The following is a 21,457-nucleotide window of genomic DNA, read 5'->3' as shown; positions in this document are numbered from 1 at the left end:
CTGGTCTGCATCTGCATCCCCTTAACAATTGTATGTATTGAGCTGTACTGTACTGTACCCATTCTGCAATCTGTTAATAAAGTTTTCAATCAATCAGTCAAACCTCCGAGCTGCTTCTATAGAAAGTAGGTTCGTGGCTGCCACAGGCTTGCCCCGTGAGAGGATTCTCCGGCGCCGCAGCTGGACCCTACTCAGAGCCTGGCTCTGGTCGCGAGGGAGGTGGGGGGAGTTTCCATAGCAACAAGCCGCGCTCGCGCAGACGAGAGGAAACAACAAGCAAGTGAAACTCAACTCGGTGCTCCTTCACACAACAGCCTGCTGGGAGGTAAACAAAGTGAAATTTGTCTCTTCAAATTCACCGAGAGACCGACTTCCTCCGATACAAAATAATCATATTCGACATTCGATAACCGTCGACTGAGATGTAAGACAACTTGCTGTCAAGTTTGAAAGACGAGGCACTTTCGCTATTTTGTTATCTAGCGTTAACACGCTAACCAGCCGTGTCATTATAAGCTATAACGCTAACTGGTGCGTGTTTGACCCCCATCTTAGTTAATGATGATGAGCGCAAAGGACTTCTCCTCCTCGCATCCAATCCGAGAGGATGGATCTGCAGCGTGTGGGGACCAGAACGGGAAGGTATGCATCTGCACAGTACTATAATATACACCTGTATGTCATGTATGTCCCTATGCCATAAATGTCATGATGTCATGTATGTTGTGTATGACGTCATAAATGTCACTATGAATTGAAAATGGGGGTCCCTGATGTAAACAAGACTAAAGTCTTTCTCTGGTCTGCATCCCCTTAACAATTGTGTGTATTGAGCCGTACTGTATTGTACCCATTCTGCAATCTGTTAAATAAAGTTTTCATTCATTCATCCATTCATTCAAGGTCCTATTGCAGCATATGGACTACGGCTACATTGAAAAGTGCACTGATGTCAGATACCTGGAGGAGATCCTGAGGGTGCTAAGGTACCGTTAAGACAAGAGTACACATTCTGTAATGAAGTAATTGAGGACATTTTTTTTTTTTTTTTTTAATATTTTATTTTGATTTTCCATTATTCAAAACATACACAAATGACAATACTGAGACAATTACAGGACAGTAATAACAGCAACAATAACAACAACTATATGTGGGTGCCTATATACGCCTATGGTAAATGGTTGTAAATGTGTTAATTGAGGACATTTAAATTTTTTTTACATTTAATAATTTAGCTGACACTTTTATCCAAAGCGACTTAATACAAGTTATGTACGACAAGTCAGCAGGAAGGGTACAACTCTTTCAGCTGAGTAACAATGTTCAACAAACTTGGTTTTGAGTACCCAGGTACTGTTTAATACTGCATACATGTCACACCAGGTGCTAGCCTGTAATTCTATTAGCTATTTTGTAATTGTAATTGCTATTGTATTTTTTATTCGAATTGAGTTTATATATATATACAATTTAATTTTATTCTACTTTAATTTAAAAAAAATTGTATGGCAGGGCTTGACATTAACTTTTTGAGCCACTTGTCCATGTCCTTGTCCTATTTTTGCGGGTCTCGTGCCACGGTCAACTACTAAGCGAGCACTCAGAAGACGCTCAAGTAATATTGACGTACAGAGATTGAGAGTTTCCAGTGTGACACTGTGAGACAGGCACTTTCTGATCAGATGGAATAACATTACTATTCGTTTGGGGAATATATATATATATATATATTTTACTTGTCCAGTCGGACAAGTTAAATTGTATTATGCTTGTCCGGCCATTTTTTTTTTTACTTGTCCCGCACAATAGGACAAGCCTTAATGTCAAGCCATGTACTACTTGCTTTGTAAGTGGAATATTCATTGTCTGTTAATGTTGATGCACCAAAGGACATGCTCTACCTATGCACGCTCTACCTCCTGAGTTACTGTCACTGCTCTACCTCCAGGCTCCTGAGTTACTGTCACTGCTCTACCTCCAGGCTCCTGAGTTACTGTCACTGCTCTACCTCCTGAGTTACTGTCACTGCTCTACCTCCTGAGTTACTGTCACCGCTCTACCTCCTGAGTTACTGTCACCGCTCTACCTCCTGGGTTACTGTCACTGCTCTACCTCCTGAGTTACTGTCACTGCTCTACCTCCTGAGTCACTGTCACTGCTCTACCTCCTGAGTCACTGTCACTGCTCTACCTCCTGAGTTACTGTCACTGCTCTACCTCCTGAGTCACTGTCACTGCTCTACCTCCTGGGTTACTGTCACTGCTCTACCTCCTGAGTCACTGTCACTGCTCTACCTCCTGAGTTACTGTCACCGCTCTACCTCCTGAGTCACTGTCACTGCTCTACCTCCTGAGTCACTGTCACTGCTCTACCTCCAGGCTCCTGAGTTACTGTCACCGCTCTACCTCCTGAGTTACTGTCACTGCTCTACCTCCTGAGTTACTGTCACTGCTCTACCTCCTGAGCCACTGCCACCCATTCATGCAGTCAGTGCAGTCAGTCAATGTAAAATAAACATAATATATATTTTTTTATTATTATTATTTGTTATTATTGTTTTTGCCAAAGGTCTGGAGATGAGGGAGTTTACCCCGACCTGATCCAATTCTGTGAAGACCGCTTGAAGAGCTTGAACCCCAAGAGTCGTGCCCTCAGAAAGGAGAACCCACTGGGCACAGCAGCCAGCCTCCCTGAAGACGAATGGAGCCAGATCACAGCCGAGCTGAAGGTAGCCTGCACTGTAGCATAGTACGGTTATATTTTCTATTAAATATGTTCTATTTCTGTGTTAACCTTCTGTAACTGATCATATCAGGATTCAGGAAGGAAGTAGACTCTGGTAGATACTGCGGAATGGTCATGTTGGACCCCCAAAAAGCATTTAACCATGACGTTCTACTGTGTAAACTCAGGGCCCTGGGCCTCAACAGCACATCCCTCAGCTGGGTTATGTCCTACCTGGAGAGTATGGAACAGGTTGTGGACATTAATGATATGCTGTCCCGTCCCCTCCCCCTTAGGTGTGGGGTCCCACAGGGAAGTATTTTAGGGCCCCTCTTCTTTTTAATTTATATCAATGTGCAATCTGCCTGTGACTGCAACCTGTTCCTTTTTGCGCATGACTCTGCCCTCCTGTTCTCTCACAAGGACAAGGGTGAGGTGGAAAGGACGTTGAGCAGTGAGCTACACAGTGTCAGTATATGGCTATTGGATAATAAACTATCACTTAATCTGGGTAAAACAGGGTCCATTTTATTTTCATCTAATTTGAATCTAAAAAAGTCCCCCGGTTTAAAAATTATGGTTGGAGGTGTAGCCATTTCCTCAAAGGAGGAGATTACACACCTTGGTTGCATACTGGACAACAAACTCTCTGGAGAGAGCATGGCCCGAAAAGTAATTACATTTATAATTTTTTTTTTTTTTTGCTAGACCTCCTTCATAGACAAAAGGGCCTTGGTAACTTTGGAAAATGCGCTGATTCAATGTAATTTTGATTATGCCTGCTCCTCCTGGTTCACAGCCATCTCCATGAAACTTAAAAACAGGCTACAGACTTCCCAAAACAAATGAGTGAGGGTGATCCTGAGCCTACACCCCGGAACCCACCTCCTCCCCTCTCACTGAGCCTACACCCCAGAACCCACCTCCTCCCCTCTCACTGAGCCTACACCCCAGAACCCACCTCCTCCCCTCTCACTGAGCCTACACCCCCGGAACCCACCTCCTCCCCTCTCACTGAGCCTACACCCCAGAACCCACCTCCTCCCCTCTCACTGAGCCTACACCCCAGAACCCACCTCCTCCCCTCTCACTGAGCCTACACCCCCGGAACCCACCTCCTCCCCTCTCACTGAGCCTACACCCCAGAACCCACCTCCTCCCCTCTCACTGAGCCTACACCCCAAAACCCACCTCCTCCCCTCTCACTGAGCTTACACCCCGGAACCCACCTCCGCCCCGCTCACTGAGCCTACACCCCAGAACCCACCTCCTCCCCTCTCACTGAGCTTACACCCCGGAACCCACCTCCGCCCCGCTCACTGAGCCTACACCCCAGAACCCACCTCCTCCCCTCTCACTGAGCCTACACCCCAGAACCCACCTCCTCCCCTCTCACTGAGCCTATACCCCTGGAACCCACCTCCTCCCCTCTCACTGAGCCTACACCTCAGAACCCACCTCCTCCCCTCTCACCTCCTCAGCCTCAGGTGGCTCAAGAGTGGAGGAGAGGGTCTCTCAAATGAAACTGTGTATGGTCCACAGGATTTTTAAACAGGAGGCTCCACGCTACCCCACTGACTATTTTTGTAAAGTCAGTGACGTACACGGCTACTCCACCAGAGGGAGCTCCACCAACATAAGTAATGTGATTGTGCACACGAACATGTCTTTGCTGATGGAGTCATTTATGAATAGGTTGTGGCACCTCCTGGAGTCTATCCCCTCTTCTCCACACTGTTATTTCCTTAATAATCCATCATAATCAGTCCAGGACAGGCCTGGCAGAGACGGTAACCCTTCACTTCTTTCTTACAGACGTGGCAGGAAGCAAGCAAAGTGACCGACACAGAGCTGAAACGGCAGTCCATTTACTATGACACCGGGAACGAGAACTTGCCGCCTGTACGAGGCTCCAATTGCTCTGTTGCACTGAGTCAGGTGACGTCTCTCTGATGGCCACTCTGCCTCTTGTCCTACCAGTAGAAGTATAAAATGGACATACTGGCAAAGAAATTAACATTGAATTTCATTGCAGAATTCAGCTCCGAAAGACGACAGGAACGCCTCAAAGAAGAAGAAGGCCCTCCCTCGCGATTACAGGGATTGGGACAAGTATGTCATGTTTCATTGATTATTGAATGTTGAGTGTCCATAGTGGTAGCATTCCACTGTAGTAGTGTTCCACTGTAGTAGTGTTCCACTGTATTCCACTGTAGTAGTGTTCCACTGTAGTAGTGTTCCACTGTACTAGTGTTCCACTGTCTTCCACTGTAGTAGTAGTAGTAGTGTTCCACTGTAGTAGTAGTAGTGTTCCACTGTATTCCACTGTAGTAGTGTTCCACTGTAGTAATAATAATAATAATAATAATAATGGATTGGATTTATATAGCGCTCTTCTCTGACTCAGAGCGCTTCACAGAGTCCATTATTCGTTCATACACAGTCATACCGGTGGTGGTAAGCTACAATTGCAGCCAGAGCTGCCCTGAGGCAGACTCACGGAAGCGTGGCGAATAATCATTGCCTACGGCCCCTCCGACCACCACCAACATTCATTCACATGCATACACATTCATACTAGTAGTAGTAGTAGTGTTCCACTCATAGGCGGCGTGTGAACCGAACATTAGGGGAGGCTATATCGCGTGGAGCGCGCAATTTTTTTCCTTTTTTGTCAATACACACACCCACTAGGCTATGCGAGGCGAGCCCCACTCATTTAATATATAGTGCAAATTAAGTGTTGAAATGAAGGCATCCAATAATAGATTAACCATTGTCTTACCTTAATGCAGCAAAATGCGACGTTTCGTCTTGGCACCAATGATCTTTTCTGCTTTAACTTTGTCTGTCTCTCCTGGCGCATTGTTGTTCTTAGCCAGTTTCGAATGTGATGTGCCTCATTGCTGAGAAAGACCGTTCACAACTTTAATCCCAAGTTGCAGTGCTGACGGCAATGAAGGGAATGTTTTTTCGTCATTTGGATCTCATCATGCTTTGAAAACAATGTACATACAGTACAGTAGCTCTAAAAAGTTTCCACGATTTGATGAACTCTGACTCTCATCATGTCCTCTTAGAGCAGCGGTTCCCAAACCTTTTTGGCTGTGCACCCCCCCGTCACCTCCCGACCTAGCTGACTCACCCCCCAATGCCCAACATAAAAAAGGCGACAGTCTATTAATAGGCGATCATATGATTGGCTACATTATTTAACCTGAGCCTACGCGTGATTGGTTACTGCCTGCTTGGAATGTTAAAGGCCGCCACCTAGCCGACTGACACCTTCGTCGTTGACACCTCGGCCAGCGGGCTGCAGCACAAGACACACAATAGCCAGCAGCCTGCGCACATATATTATATATACATTTCAAGATTCCCAGCATAACGATTTGGGTAGGCCTAGCCTACCCTAGCCTTTATTACCCGCCGCCTATGGTTCCACTGTATTCCACTGTAGTAGTGTTCCACTGTATTCCACTGTAGTAGTGTTCCACTGTATTCCACTGTAGTAGTGTTCCACTGTATTTCACTGTAGTAGTGTTCCACTGTATTCCACTGTAGTAGTGTTCCACTGTATTGCACTGTAGTAGTGTTCCACTGTTGTAGTGTTCCACTGTAGTTGATTTGATTTGATTGATTTGATGTTTTTTATTTTCGTGTCTTACATACAGGTGTATGCCCAGCCCATATGGGCTTACAAGACGCATAACAATAAGTAGATAATAATATACTTGACCAATTATTTGACAAATGACATATAGACCAAGATGGCCACAAGAAAAAGAAAATACAATAAAACTTAATATAACACAAGCTGTACGCAATGTATGTAAACAAAGAAACAAGAGGAATTCAAATACAATTATATAGGATATAGTGTGTTTTGTCTCAAGTGCCATGCTTTCTCCAAAAATCCTGCAAAACTGAAGATGTCCTCCACAAAAAAACAACTCAACATGCAACTCTCAGATTTCCAGAACAAATCTGGATTTACAATTTGAATTTTCTCAAATAAAGCCCTCCTCAAAACACCACTCCCAGATCACATATAACACACAACCGCTCCTCCTCAGGTTTACCTTGGAATCTACCCACTTCCACAGCCAATGGCAGGGTGCCAGACCTCAACTGGGCACACAGAGACCTCCGTCTTCTCTTTAAGTTTAACATTACATAAGGTTCAGTAAAATACAAATTTTACAAAAAAAACATATTTTCTAAGTTTAGGTTTTTTCTCCACCTTCCACTTATCCTGATGGATTGTTGATAATTCTGTTTTAATTATGTGAACCTTACACTGCAGATTGTTCATAAAAATCATACTTAAGTCAGCAGAAGAAAAAATCATGGACATCTCTCTTGACCAGGGATGTCCGTGTGCTCTGTCCCAGTTAAATATCTTTTTTGTCACCCTGTCATTTGGCAGCTGGACCAGGCGGTTCCATAACCTAACCATTTCATCTTTTTGCTTGACCAAGCAAGAGTCCCAACCCATGTCCCCTTCTATAGCCCCTTTTGGTGTATATTTATGGACTCCTAAGAAGTATCTCATGGCACGGTTCTGGATAACATTACATTCAGGTGCATCATCAAAACCCCATACTCCAGCAGCATAAAATAAAACGGAACCAACCATTGAATCAAATAATTGTGTAAATGTTGAAAACCCAAGGTCAGTGCACACTTTCATTTTACTCAGCACACCCCCTAGCGCCCTTCCTGCTGACTCAGACAGTATTTTCCTTCCTTCTATGAAGCTCATGTACTCATTAAAGATGAAACCAAGATATTTATAAGAATATGTGTAAATCAGGGGCCGTTGGTCCAAATTGAAACTTATGGTTACTCTGCTGTTCATGTTTTTTCCTGAAGTTCCACGGTAGTAGTGTCTTTGTAAGGATCTTTGTAAGGTCTCATATCCCACCGTTTGAGACGACCGCTCTAAATGACACGTCTTTCTCTTCCAGGTTTGACGTTGACAAAGAATGTGAAAGAGTTGATGGGAAAGTGACGACAAAAGATTCACCCGCCATCCATAACTCTGGCCATCCCAGAATCACACCTCACGTAAACGCAACAGGTAAGATAAAGATAAAAGAGCTAGTCATCAACTTCAGTAGGAGGAAGGTGAATGTCTCTCCTGTCATCATTAGGGGACAGGAGGTAGAAATAGTCCAGTTCTTTTTTTTTATCCACTTTTTCTCCCATTTTCTATATTTTCTCCCATCCCAATTTCGTATCATCCAATTCAACCCTCCCCTGTCACGAACGCTGTTTCTTGCCTCCCACAAGCCGGCTGCAATGTGGACTAAGTCATACATAGCACAAGTCCCCTCCGGTACTTGAGGTAACAGCAGTCGCATCTTTTCACCTGCGCAGCTCGATCTCTCAGTGGCGAGGAGTAACGCGTGGGAGGCTCACGCTGCCCCCGACACTTCCTGATTCCACTGCGCAGGCGCACCAACCGACCTGTAGGAGTCGCTGTCCACAACGCCCGATCCCCACCCATCAGTTTCCCACCCCCTAATACGGCCAATGTGTATTAGTACGGACGACCAGCTAAACTGAAAGCAAATGTGGAGCGCTGGGCTCGAACAGGCAAGCCCAGCGTCTCCAGATCTCGTGGCGAGCGCCTTGCCCACTACGCCACGTAGCCGCCCAGAAATAGTCCAGTCCTATAGGTATCTTGGTGTCCATCTGGACAGCAAACTGGAGGTATACTTGCTAGTACGGATGTCCCGATCTGTTCACGTGATCGGGAGTCAAAATCTTTTTTAAACTTTTTTATTTTATTCAACGAACATGACCATGTTCACGTCTTAAACTCATACTGAGGCCTTAGTTTTGGTTTTAAATTACATATCATCATTCATTTATTTATTGTCGCACAGAAGCAGAAGAATTTGCCAAAACAAACGCATTTCCTTTGATTTACACCGTCGCACGACAGTGACGTATGTCGAAAATAGCAGACCTACAAGCTCACAACGCGTCGCTCCCGCAACACCGGCATGTCCACCTGATGACTCGGAGCAGCTAGACAATATGTCAGAAGTTTGGAAGCATTTTAAAATTGAAACCGAAGCCAGCATCACGGTCGGTGACAAAAACTGTATAAATAAAATCATTAAAAAGGCTGGATCAGTGATTGGCCTCCCTCCTGATTCCTTGGAGATCATTATAGCCAAGCGAACTAGCACTAAATTGAACACCATTCTATCTTTTGAAGACCACCCTCTGTACAATATATTTGATGCTCTGCGAAGCGCTACTGAGCGATTGAAAAGGTCCTTTGTTCCTGCTGCGGTTAAATTCTTTAACGAACACCGCTAGCTCTGTGTTGAGAGGCTCTCTTCTTCTCTCCTTTTTACTGTGTTATAACTTGTACTGTATGTTATTGTTTCTTGTTTGTGTATTTGTATTTGCTCTGGCGGCAAACCATGTTTCCCCTCAGGGGGAAAGAATAAAACCATACCATAATAATAATAATTTCTTAAATGTATATAGCGCCTTTCAGGAAACCCAAGGCGCTTAACACATTCGGGGCCAGCCATTAGACGGGCCCCACTCTAGGAAGGCCAGCTTTCCATTACAAACGTTCACTGTGCGTCACGTTGTTTGTAGAGCTAAACCTATATTTTATATTATAGCTATGGATCCAATATCATTGTCAATTGACAGTATGAACCTTCCGTTCAATATATGCCATAAAGAAATAATTTTTCCATCGATACGTTCCCGTTTCATACCGCGGTGAATATGAGTGTTATATCGGAATGATCTGGGATAATTCCTGTGAGGTTATTTATAAGGTATTATCGGTATTATGTTCCATCATGAATGCGTGAAAGGGGGGGGTTTGTGATTAATTGATTGCAAAAAACGGCATTCGTTATTACCACAACATACACTGAACTGGGGTATGGCTATGAAATCCTTGCACGATCAAGCTGAAATTGACGTCAAATTGCTCTTACCTTTGGCCGGTTGGATTCCAAAAAGAATTTTCCAATTATTTGATCGCCATCTGGTAGATCTTAAGTCCATTTGGCACACGCCATAACGCTATACAGCATAATGAATCCGGCGTCCCAAAAAGTATTCCATGTGATCTGGTGAAGCCCTCGCTTCAGGCTAACAGAAAAGTCCGCCCAGAGCGGTTTCAGTGTGACACCAGGTCTGCAACAGGGGTTACTGCATTCTTGAGACAGCGCCACTACCAGGATCTGGCCGATACTGCACCTTCGGAGTCCCAATATGTCTTTTCCAGGCAAAATACAGCTCCATGACATGGAATAGGATATTAAAAGCGAATAAAAGAAAAAACAAGTTAAAAACGTATATATACGTTTTTTTGGCCGTTAACCGCTGGCTCCCAATAATGTATATATACGTGATTGGCCGGAAATGTGTTAACGGAGGAGGGGCACACTAAGGGGAAGGAGATCAGAGGAACAATTAGGTAAAAGAGGGAAGTCAGGCAGAGTCATTGATAAATTTGGTGAGATTTGAGTTGAGATTTGAATGAGTCCAGGGATGTAGCGTTGCGGATGTTTGGAGGGAGGGAGTTCTGGAGAGGAGACTGGAGTCAGAGGACCGCAGCCTCCGGGGTGGGATGTGGGGATGGAGGAGGTCAGCTAGGTACCAGGGGGCAAGGGAGTGAAGGGATTTGTAGGTGATGAGGAGGATCTTAAAATTGATGCGGGACTTGACTGGAAGCCAGTGGAGGAGGAGGAGGAGGAGGGTGGGGGTGATGTGGTGCTAGGGCTTGGTTGGGATGAGAACCCTAGCAACTGAATTCTGGACATACTGCAGCCTGTTCAGGGCATCGCTGGGTAGCCCTGCAAGAACTGAGTTTGAGTAGTCCAGACGGGAGGTGATGAAGGACTGTGAGTGTCTCTGCTACGGAGTCAGGGAGAGATGGCCGGAGTCTGAATGTGTTTTTGAGGTGGAAAAAGGCAGATTTGGTTATTGATTTGATGTGACAATGAAAAGAGAGGGTGGAGTCCAGTATGACACCCAGGTTGCGGACTTCTGGGGAAGGGTGGATTAAGCAGCCATCCACTTCTAGAAGGAGATCTCCAACCTTCCGGAGCAGTGACTGCTTGGCCACAACCATGAGCTCTGTCTTCTGTTGATGTTCTGTACAGTGTCTCTTGGTACTCTCAAAACACCCTTTATACACTCTAATGTTGTGCATGTATCTCTCTCTCTGTCTCTCTGTCTCTCTGTCTCTCTCTGTGTGTGAACATCTCTAGCGCTAACCGACCAGGAGAAGGTCTTCCTGGCTAACCATGAAAAAGGCAAAGGCAACGAGGCTTTCAAGTCCAACGACTTTGAGGAGGCAGTTGCTTATTATTCCAGGTCAAACCCTTTTTTATTTTTTGAAATGTATTTTATTTGGGAGTACCAACAAGTATATTTCACACATCATTTCAATTCATATCAGTTCCCATTTTACAATTTAAAAAGAGAATTTAAAACCCTTTAACCTACACCTCAATTATGTTGCAGCAAGAGTCTCTCTGACTCGTAACTCTTAGTGAAAGTGTTTGTCCGTTAACCTCTGCATTCTTGTCTTTTGACCTTCATTACAGGAGTCTGTCGATCATGCCCACTGTGGTGGCGTACAACAACCGGGCTCAGGCTGAGCTCAAGCTGGAGCGCTGGCACGGGGCGCTGGAGGACTGCCAGAAGGTGCTGGAGCTGGAACCAGACAATATGAAAGGTGCTGTCAGCTACCAGCAGTGGTATTTATTTCACTATTTGGGCACTTTTACACAATTCCTGTGAGTCTATGGAACACCTCTGTAAGGTTTTTAAAAAAAAATTCATTTGTATTTCTAATCAAGTACTCAAAAACAGCATTTTTCTACCATAAGATCTTAAGCCGTTTTGAGGCTGGGCTCCAACCACTGTGTGGCCTGGTGCCAACTGCCACACCAACTGCCACATTATTATGCAGCTGAGAAATCTCTGACATTACAGATATGCACATTTTCAGATGACTCAGTTCAGTGAGGGTGAATATTGTGAGAGGAGAATTGGAAGAATGCGCCAATATGAGAATTAGAGACATAGATCCTATTAATATAAGTCCACATAGCTAGGAAACAATGCTAAACACTGAAAAAGGCCATTTATAAGATAGTTCCCCTTTTAACAAGGTGCTTAAAAGTCCTTGAAATTCAAATCAACCATTCGCATTGAAAGATTTGTTCATCCATGATCAAATTGTTCTGAATCAAGAAATATATTTTTTTAATCTAAAGTGTAACTAATTGTTGGAAATGGGTTTTAAGCCATAAATATTGGATCCGATTTTCTTTTCAATAAAACATTTCATTTTGCAATGTCTGTGGGAACCCATGTGTATAATATGTGGCCCAGCGGCAAGAGACTCATGTCTGGAAGTCAGATTGTGAGAACATTTATGAGATGTTTTTAGTTTTTCTTCATATTATTACAGTTTGAATGTTTAAGAACATATTTACTGTAACAGCTAACAGTTATAGTATCTCTAAATAGTAAAAGCCTTTGTTTAAAAAAGGCAGTTTGTGACACGGACACCTAGTACCTGACTAAAATGGTGTTAAAAATGTAGCCAAACTTTAGATAGCAATTTCCCTGTACGTTCATAATCTCTAAAAATCTGAAAGATTACAGAGGGAGACTTGTGCCATGAACTGCTGGGCTCGGTCACAAATATGTATTTTTTTCTAAATATGATTGTTGTGGTTAGTTTGTTGTGTTTCAAAGAGATGGTTTATTCCCCGCCCCCCCCCCCCCCCCCCCCCCCCCAGCCCTGCTGCGTCGAGCCACAGCCCAGCAGCACCTGGGGGACCTCCAGTCGGCGGCTGAGGACCTGAGAGCCGTACTGAGAGAAGAACCGCAGCACATCACAGCCAATGTAAGAGCGGCATGGAAATTACCTGCCTGTTTATTTTTTATTTAGTCAGTACCCCACCTTTCCCAGCAGGTGTCACTGTTATTCTCAGAGAGGAAGGACTTGGAAAAGTATTTCTCGTGTGATTGATTGATTGATTGAAAACGTTATTAACAGATTGCAGAATGGGCACAATACAGTATGGCTCAATACACACAATTGTTAAGGGGATGCAGACCAGAGAAAGACTTTCGTCTTGTTTACATCAGGGTCCCCCATTTTCAACATTTATGACATACACGACATACGGATAAACAGTACTGTTACATCCAGACATTTATGACATACAAGTTATACAAATATACAGTACTGTTTAAGAGACAGAGTTTCTAAAAGAGAGTATATACATTTGAGGGGGAAGAAACTGTACATTGGAGGGGGTGTGAGAGCTGATAACCTGGGTATTGACAAAATAATGGAAGCACCAGACTTGCCGGTAATAATAATAATAATAATTAGGGATGCTCGATATTGGCTTTTTTACCTATACCGATATTGTCCACTCTTAATTTCCGATACCGATACCAACCGATACCGATATATGCAGGGTCCCCCCCCCCCCCCCCCAAAATGGAATAATTTCAGGTAATTAACATTACGTATCTCTTGTTGTGGAATTAACACAACATTATGCATACTTTTGACAATAAATAAAATCAGAATTTGTTCTTACTTGCTTGCCTGGGTAAATAAATAAAGTAAAGTAAATAAAGATAATATCGGACATCCCTAATAATAATATATTAAATTTGTAGGGGCGCTATATATTTGTGGAACAAATCTCAAGGCACTACAGTGTATAAGAACATAAAAACTAGTAAGAGAGTAAAAATAACATGAAATGTGAAGGGCTAAAACTAGTAAAAGGGTAAAAAGAACATGAAATATGAAGGGCTAAAACTAGTAAAAGAACAAAATAACCATGAACCGAGATCAGATCGGGCGTGCTCAGGCAGTGGCGTCCTTTCACTAAAAGGCAAGGTATGGCGATGAGGGAGGGGGGGTGAACGGGGGGGGGTTCCCCACCTTGGTGGATTTTTTTGTCAAATCAGTTGTGCAATAGTCACTTTTGGTGAGTTGTTTCTATACAATTCACTTATATGACATTTAGGTATGACACAGGACTACACAAGCATTTTTAGTATAGAAATGTGTCAACAGACTAAAGCAGGGAACCACAATATTTTGCATACGAATTATGCAGAATGTAATATCATAACTGTCTATTACTTTTCTTGCAATTGAGCCAATTTTCCTTAGGTACGGTTTTGAGGTGTGTTCAACAGAATGTAGTATCAAAAACACATTCACAAAAAGTTACTGTGGGTTACTGAATGCTGAACTGCACTATTATAATCACTAAGCCAGACCTTACCTGTGTCCCTGTATCACTTGTCTCTGCTGCCCTTTGATAAAAAAACTTCCCTATGTCCATTTTCCTTTTTTTTGGGGCATATTTCAGTTAGTCACAGCAAAAGTCACTTAGTAAAAGTGAGATAATTGACAATATCAAAACATGCTAGGGCTGTACCGAATAGTTCGAAGCTTCGTTCATAATGTTGACATTCGAATTCTAAATCAACATAAAAAATTGTAAATATTCTTTTTTTTTTACATTTTTATTTGCCAAGGTATGGCGAGTGCCATACCTTGCCATACCAAATGGACGCCCCTGTGCTCAGGTTGGTATGGCCGTAAGCACTGAACAGTATACCTTTTGTCTTTTTGCCATTTTTTATTATAAAACCAGAAACAAGCGCCTCTCTATCGGTCTATCCTACACACAACACAACCAATGCGTCTATCTGACGGCCCGTTCTGTGGAGCGCACTGGACTATTGAGAAACTATAGGAATTTTGTCCGCCGACTTTTTTCATGTTGAACGAGCCTGCATTGTACCTCGCTGCTTACCTGTTATTCGTTCTCAACATGGATAAAACAAAGTATAATAAGCATTCTGTAGGTGGTGGTAGTTTCTCTGTTTGGACAATATAGCTTAATATATAGCCTAGTCGATCTGATATATATATATATATATATATACATCCTATTGTTGTATAAGTCCAATCAATTAAACCACGTACAACTTGATTGACAAAGGTTGGAGATCAAGGTTTTAAACTCTGCAACAGAGGGGAGAATCTCAAGCTTTAAGGACTGTTGGAGTTCATTCCGCTAGAGGCATCATAGCAAAATGCTGATTCACCCTGTTCAGAGCAAACTCAGGGGACCTTAAGGACCAGCCAGTCACTAGAACGGGTTCCATAGGTTCCAACATTCCAATAATGATGTAAGGAGATGACGGATTGCATTCTGTTACAGGCTCTCAGTCTCTTCATTACATCAAAACTTACAAGAGAGATACATACCACTTACCATGCATCTTTTACTACCAAACTATACCAGCAAATCAGCCAAAAAGAAAGTGTTATGTGACAAAGTTTGTTATGAATACACTTGTTAACAGCACAGTTGTATAATAGTAATAACACCTGTGTGAGCGGGCTATACTTTGCACCATGGGAAGAAGAACGGGTGTTGTTAGTTGTGAGTGGAGGCCCAGCCCAGACCTGTAAACCATGCCAGGAATGTATTGCCACCAGCACGTAGCCAACATTACTACCTGTCACTTTGAGGGGACTGCATGCAAGTCCATTATGTCGCCATATCATTATCATTATCAAATGGAAAATGATGACTTAAGAACCTTATCTTTGGTAGAAATGGTGCATTTATATAACTCTTTTATCCAAAGCGCTTTACAATTGTTTTGTTCCTCACACATTCACTCACCGACCGCGGAGGCGACCATGCAAGGTGTCAACCTGCTCATCGGGAGCAATTAGGGGTTAAGTGTCTTGCTCAAGGACACTTTGACACTCTGCCCAGAAGGAGCAGGAATCGAACTGGGAACCTTCCCACTACTAATCCTTTTTTACACAGCATTTTAGCCTGTACCTTCTGGCAGGGGGACTGCCAATGGAAATGAGCCTTTTGGCAAAAATTGGGTGCAATTAAGTTTTTTAAAATGTTTTATTAACCTCTTCCACCCGTGCGGTCCGGGGTCGGACCGCAAATGACATCACGTCATAAATCAGTCTAGACTGTCTGACAAAAGTATCGTTTTATTTTTCAAACGTATTCAATTATAAACATCATAACCATGTCACAACAGTAGTTATAATGTATATTATCATCAATACGTTAGTTTACCAATAGGTTAAAGTGTTATTAGATAGATTTTCGTTTTCGTTTTTCTATTGTTTTGGTCACGAAGGTCGACCATTTTGGAAAAATTGAACGTCGGGAATTGTAGTTCTTTTGAGGCCATTTTGAAGAGGACACAGAGAGCTTTCGGTGAGCGTTGGAGTTTTTCAGAATGACACTTCCCAAAGGCCTCTATGGGGCTTCAAGCTAATTACTTCTGTATGAATTTCTTTTTTTTTAATGATATTTTTTCCCCTTCTTTTTCCGTTTTTCTCCCATCCCAATGTTAGTCGTTATGCCAATTCCCAATCCCCTTCCTGGTCGTTGCGCACTCTACCCCCTATCGTCGGTCTGGGAGGGCGGAGACTATCACATGCTTCCTCCGACACATGTGTAGCCAGCCCACCACTTCTTTTCACCTGGCAGCGCGGACTCTCACTGGGAGAGTGTAACGTGTGGAAGGTCACACTACCTCTCCTAGATCCTTCCCTTGCTGTGCCGGCGCCCCGACCGACCTGTAGGAGTCGCTGTTTACAACGACCAGGACCCACCCACGCCGGCTTCCCACCCGCTAACACTGCCAATCGTGTTAGTATGGACGGTCGGCCAAGCCGGAGGCACCACAGCCGGATTTCGATCCCACTGGCTCTGTGGTGGTAGACAGACGCTTAGTCCGCTGCGCTACCCGGCCGCCCGTATGAATTTTCTTAATATCTCTTATTACTCGGGATAATAAACCACAAAACGTAACGTTATTGGCATATATGGGAGCGCAGTTAGTTTGTGTCCCCTATTTTTAGCATGTAGCAACAATCGAATTTTTAATTAGTTTCAAAATGGTGGCACCCTGGCAAAAATATTAAATCTACTGTACATACAGTAGATTTCATTATCTGTTCTTATGCACGCCTGGTGATACTAAATCCAAATTGAACTCAGGCATTTCAAATATAAGATTTGGCAATTGGCACAATCCATAAATGTGTGAATTGTCTATAATAAGGTAATTTATAAGCCTGCTATTCTATATTCTATAATAATATTTCAAATTGCATTGGTCCGGATGGGAGAATTCAGTACTGTATCTACAAAACCTTCTGTTTAATCATCTTCCCTTTATTCATTTCCTTAGATTCTTTGTACACATGATCTCAAGAAGGTACTGAACGAGATCAGTGGCAGTTTTTCATGTCTGGAAATTATTTGCATGGTGTTATTCACTGTCAAAGATGCAAAGAAAAATCATAATTCATATTCTCCTTTGTTTCATCACAATTTAAGCAAGCCTAGTAATAGACACAATATTTCTGACACTGGGAATACATTCACTGAGGTCCATAGATGTCCCTAGATACCAAGAATATGCAAATGGACTTGTAGAAGTGGAGCAATATTCCACATTCTTCCACATTTTGTATTCCAGCAGTACTCTAATCCAATCCACTTTATTTATAGAGCACATTTAAAAACAACAAAGTTGACCAAAGTGCTGTACAATTCACACAACAAATATCACACAGAGATCAAAACCACACAGGAAAGCATATATACAGTATGTCACATAAAAAAGCAGGTCTCTCAAGCTGTGTCAAAAACCAAAGAAGATGGATGTGTTTTGAGGCGTGATTTAAACACCTGCAGAGTGAGGGCCGGCCTAACATGCAGAGGCAGCTCGGTGGAGCAGGGGGACACCTAATCCAATCTAAAGATGATTTGTCTTTTTTAGAAACTTCTGATCGAGGTTGATAAGAAGATGAGAGAATGCAATCCCGGGCAGCAGGGTAAAGGCAAGAAGATCCTCATACAGGAAGTAGAAGAAGAGAACGAGGAAGATGAGAAGGAGGCGGAACAGAAAGGTGAGATTGTTTGAACCTTTCGAGGTCGAAAGTCTAAAATATGTTAGTTGAAGGAGAAGATGAGGAGTTTTGAGACCTGTCTTGAGACCTTCTCTTTCTCCTCTACACTCTCCTCATCTTCTCTCCATCACGTCTTCCACTATAGTATTAATGAAGTATTTTACATTTACATTTAGTCATTTAGCTGACGCTTTTATCCAAAGCGACTTACAAGTTCTGTACGACAAGTCATCAGGAAGGGCACAACTCTATCAGCTGAGTAACAATGTTCATCAAAGTGTTGCGTGTTACAGTGTAGGTTAGTTTATTAGGACAAGTGCATGACAGTAAGGTTAGTTAGGGACGGGTTAGATATTTTTTTTTGTTTTTTTTATTATTATTTCAGATAATGGTAGAAGAAGTGCGTCTTTAGTTGACGGCGGAAGATTGGACGGGATTCGGCTGTCCTAACTGGGGTGGGTAGTTAATTCCACCATTGTGGGGCAAGGACTGAGAATAGGGGGCTTCTCTTTGATGACCCTCCCGGGGCTTGGATAGGAGTAGGTCTGAGACGGCCAGAAGATGCAGAGCGTAGAGGTCTTGAGGGTGTGTAGTTAGAGACCATTGACCGGAGGTAGGCGGGAGCGGTTCCCTTTGCCGCACGGTATGCCAGGTCGAGGGCCTTGAAGCGGATACGTGCAGCAATGGGGAGCCAGTGCAGGTCCCTAAGAAGTGGGGTGACATGGGCCGACTTCGGTAGGTTTGAGATCAGGCGGGCCGCTGCGTTTTGAACGTGTTGAAGAGGCTTGGTGGCCGGGATTGATTGATTGATTGAAAATGTTATTAACAGATTGCAGAATGGGTACAATACAGTACAGCTCAATACACACTGTACATTGGATTATCGACGAAACCTTACTTGGTCCCAAGAAGAGGGTCTCGTGTATTATTGGGTTACTTAGGACATTTACTGTACATTGGAGGGGGTTGGGTTAGGACAGTTACAGGGCCCAGTTTCGAATTGCAGTCTCCCGTAGGTGCTCTTTGAGAGTGGAGGCCAGCAAGCAGTGCATTGCAGTAGTCGAGGCGGGAGATGACTGTTGATTGGACGAGGAGTTGGGTGGCTTCTTTTGTCAGATGGGGGCGGATCCTTCTGACGTTGCTCAGGAGGAATCTGCAGGTTCTGGTTGTCGCTGCGATGTGAGCAGAGAAGTTCAACTGGTCGTCGAGGACAACACCAAGGTTCTTGGCGGTCGGGGACACGGTCACAGCTGCATTCTCGACTGTGATGGAAAGGTCGGTCAGGGGGAGGATTTGGCCGGCAGGTGGAGCAATTCTGTTTTGCTTAGGTTCAGTTTGAGGTGGTTGGTCGTCATCCAGGCGGAGATGTCGGACAGACAGGCCGAGATCCGCTCAGAGACGTGGATATCTGAGGGAGGGAGGGAAGGAGAGGAAGAGTTGAGTATCATCGGCATAACAATGATACGAGAAGGCATGCGATGTGATCATGTTACCCAGTGATTTAGTGTAGAGGGAGAAGAGAAGGGGTCCTAGGATTGAGCCCTGGGGGACACCCGTCCGCAGGGGGCGGGTGGCCGACAGGGTCCCTCTCCATGACACTTGGTAGGAGCGGTCATTGAGGTAAGATGTCAGCCATGTCAGCGCAGAGCCAGCCACTCCCATTCCTGCGAGGGCCGCGAGGAGGATCTGATGGTTGACTGTGTCGAAGGCTGCAGATAGATCTAGGAGAATCAGGACAGGGGAGAGGCCTTTTCGCTTTTGCTAAGTGAAGTGCCTCTGTGACCGCAATGAGGGCCGTTAACTCATAGATACTAGATAACTAGTTAACTCATAGATACTAGATAACTAGTTAACTCATAGATACTAGATAACTAGTTAACTCATATACACTAGATAACTAGTTAACTCATAGATACTAGATAACTAGTTAACTCATAGATACTAGATGTTAACTGATTAATCAGAGCAGCTGCCAGAATGTAATTACATTGTCTAAGTCATTTGGTTTACAGCGTCTCTCTACAGAGCAAGATATTAGTGTCTGGGTTCATTAAGGGAACCGTAAAGGGTCATTGGCTGATTGGTTTACTTGGCAGTGTGTGTGAGAGGGGGGGGGGGGGGGGGGGGGGTAAAAATCCATACTTTTGCATGGATCTCCTAGGTGTGAGATTTAACTTATTGTCTTAATCAGAATTGTTCCACACCCTCTTACTGTTTGTAAACAATGATGCGGTTTGTAGGCAGAACTCTCCTGAAACCAAACTGCACACGTGTTGTTTCGGGGAGGAACTCCAAGGACTGTCTGCATGAAGCCACATGATGTCTGGATTTTTACCCCCCCCCCCCCCCCCCCCCCACACGCACTGCCAAGTAAACCAATCAGCCAATGACCCTTCACGGTTCCCTTAATTAACCCAGACACTAATATCTTGCTCTGTAGAGAGATGCTGTAAACCAAATTACTTAGACAATGTAATTACATTCTGGCAGCTGCTCTGATTAATCAGTTAACATCTAGTATCTATGAGTTAACTAGTTATCTAGTATCTATGAGTTAACTAGTTATCTAGTATATATGAGTTAACTAGTTATCTAGTATCTATGAGTTAACTAGTTATCTAGTATATATGCGTTAACTCGTTATCTAGTATCCATCAGTTAACTAGTTATCTAGTATATATCAGTTAACTAGTTATCTAGTATCTATCAGTTAACTAGTTGTCTAGTATATATCAGTTAACTTGTTATCTAGTATCTGAGTTAACTAGTTATCTAGTATATATCAGTTAACTTGTTATCTAGTATATATCAGTTAACTAGTTATCTAGTATATATGAGTTAACTAGTTATCTAGTATCCATCAGTTAACTAGTTATCTAGTATCCATCAGTTAACTAGTTATCTAGTATCTATCAGTTAACTTGTTATCTAGTATCTATCAGTTAACTTGTTATCTAGTATCTATGAGTTAACTAGTTATCTAGTATCTATCAGTTAACTTGTTATCTAGTATATATGAGTTAACTAGTTATCTAGTATCCATCAGTTAACTAGTTATCTAGTATATATGAGTTAACTAGTTATCTAGTATGCGCACACGCCTGAATATAAATCATTTGCTTTTGTGTTTTGTCTAACTCCTCTTGGAAGCATGACTTTGACTGTACAGGTTGTTATTTATGGTTAACTCCTCTTGGAAGCATGACTTTGACTGTACAGGTTGTATTTATGGTTAACTCCTCTTGGAAGCAGGACTTTGACTGTACAGGTTGTTATTAACTCTTGGAGGCATGACTTTGTCTTCTCTGTACTTCCTCAAAATTAGATTAGATTCAAATTTGTTGTCATCATACAGCACAAGTACAGTACAACGGAAATAATTTTGGCATCCAACTAGAGTGCAAATGTAGCAGTAAAGAGCAATATACAATGTACAGGATATTAAACTGGGTACAAAATATAGAAATTAGTACCACTGAGTGTAGTGCTAATCAGATGTAATGTATGTACAGAGTTGTAGTATAACGTGTACAGTGATACAGGTATAACGACTGTATGGTAGTACGTCATACTAGCTAGCAGCGTAACTAGTAAGAGTAGGATATGTACAGATATAGATATAGTATCTACAGATATGTAAAAGGACTATGCAGGTAAATACAGACAGGTGTGGATAGATATATATGCAGTGAGAATAAATATATATATATGGTATAT

At 43.0% G+C, this 21,457-nt stretch overlaps 1 protein-coding gene across 2 annotated transcripts in view; it reads left to right on the top strand.

Annotated features, from left to right (window-relative positions):
* Nucleotides 1–308: 308 nt before the first annotated feature.
* Nucleotides 309–21,457, top strand: part of spag1b (sperm associated antigen 1b) — an 88,633-nt gene continuing 67,484 nt past the window's right edge. Inside the window, exons 1-11 of one of the 2 annotated variants that reach the window (XM_084336528.1) lie at nucleotides 309–424; nucleotides 556–642; nucleotides 904–986; nucleotides 2,572–2,731; nucleotides 4,543–4,665; nucleotides 4,763–4,839; nucleotides 7,698–7,810; nucleotides 10,989–11,094; nucleotides 11,328–11,458; nucleotides 12,534–12,640; nucleotides 17,611–17,740. In XM_084336528.1, coding sequence (XP_084192654.1) covers nucleotides 559–642; nucleotides 904–986; nucleotides 2,572–2,731; nucleotides 4,543–4,665; nucleotides 4,763–4,839; nucleotides 7,698–7,810; nucleotides 10,989–11,094; nucleotides 11,328–11,458; nucleotides 12,534–12,640; nucleotides 17,611–17,740 — 1,114 coding nt within the window. In that variant the 5' untranslated portion in view covers nucleotides 309–424; nucleotides 556–558. The remainder of the gene's footprint in view (nucleotides 425–555; nucleotides 643–903; nucleotides 987–2,571; nucleotides 2,732–4,542; nucleotides 4,666–4,762; nucleotides 4,840–7,697; nucleotides 7,811–10,988; nucleotides 11,095–11,327; nucleotides 11,459–12,533; nucleotides 12,641–17,610; nucleotides 17,741–21,457) is intronic. The other variant, XM_084336529.1, reaches the window with a different exon arrangement.

This window comes from Notolepis coatsorum (genome assembly GCF_963971535.1).
Source record: "Notolepis coatsorum genome assembly, chromosome: 19".
Taxonomy (NCBI): domain Eukaryota; kingdom Metazoa; phylum Chordata; class Actinopteri; order Aulopiformes; family Paralepididae; genus Notolepis; species Notolepis coatsorum.
This window is presented reverse-complemented; position numbering and strand designations above follow the sequence as displayed.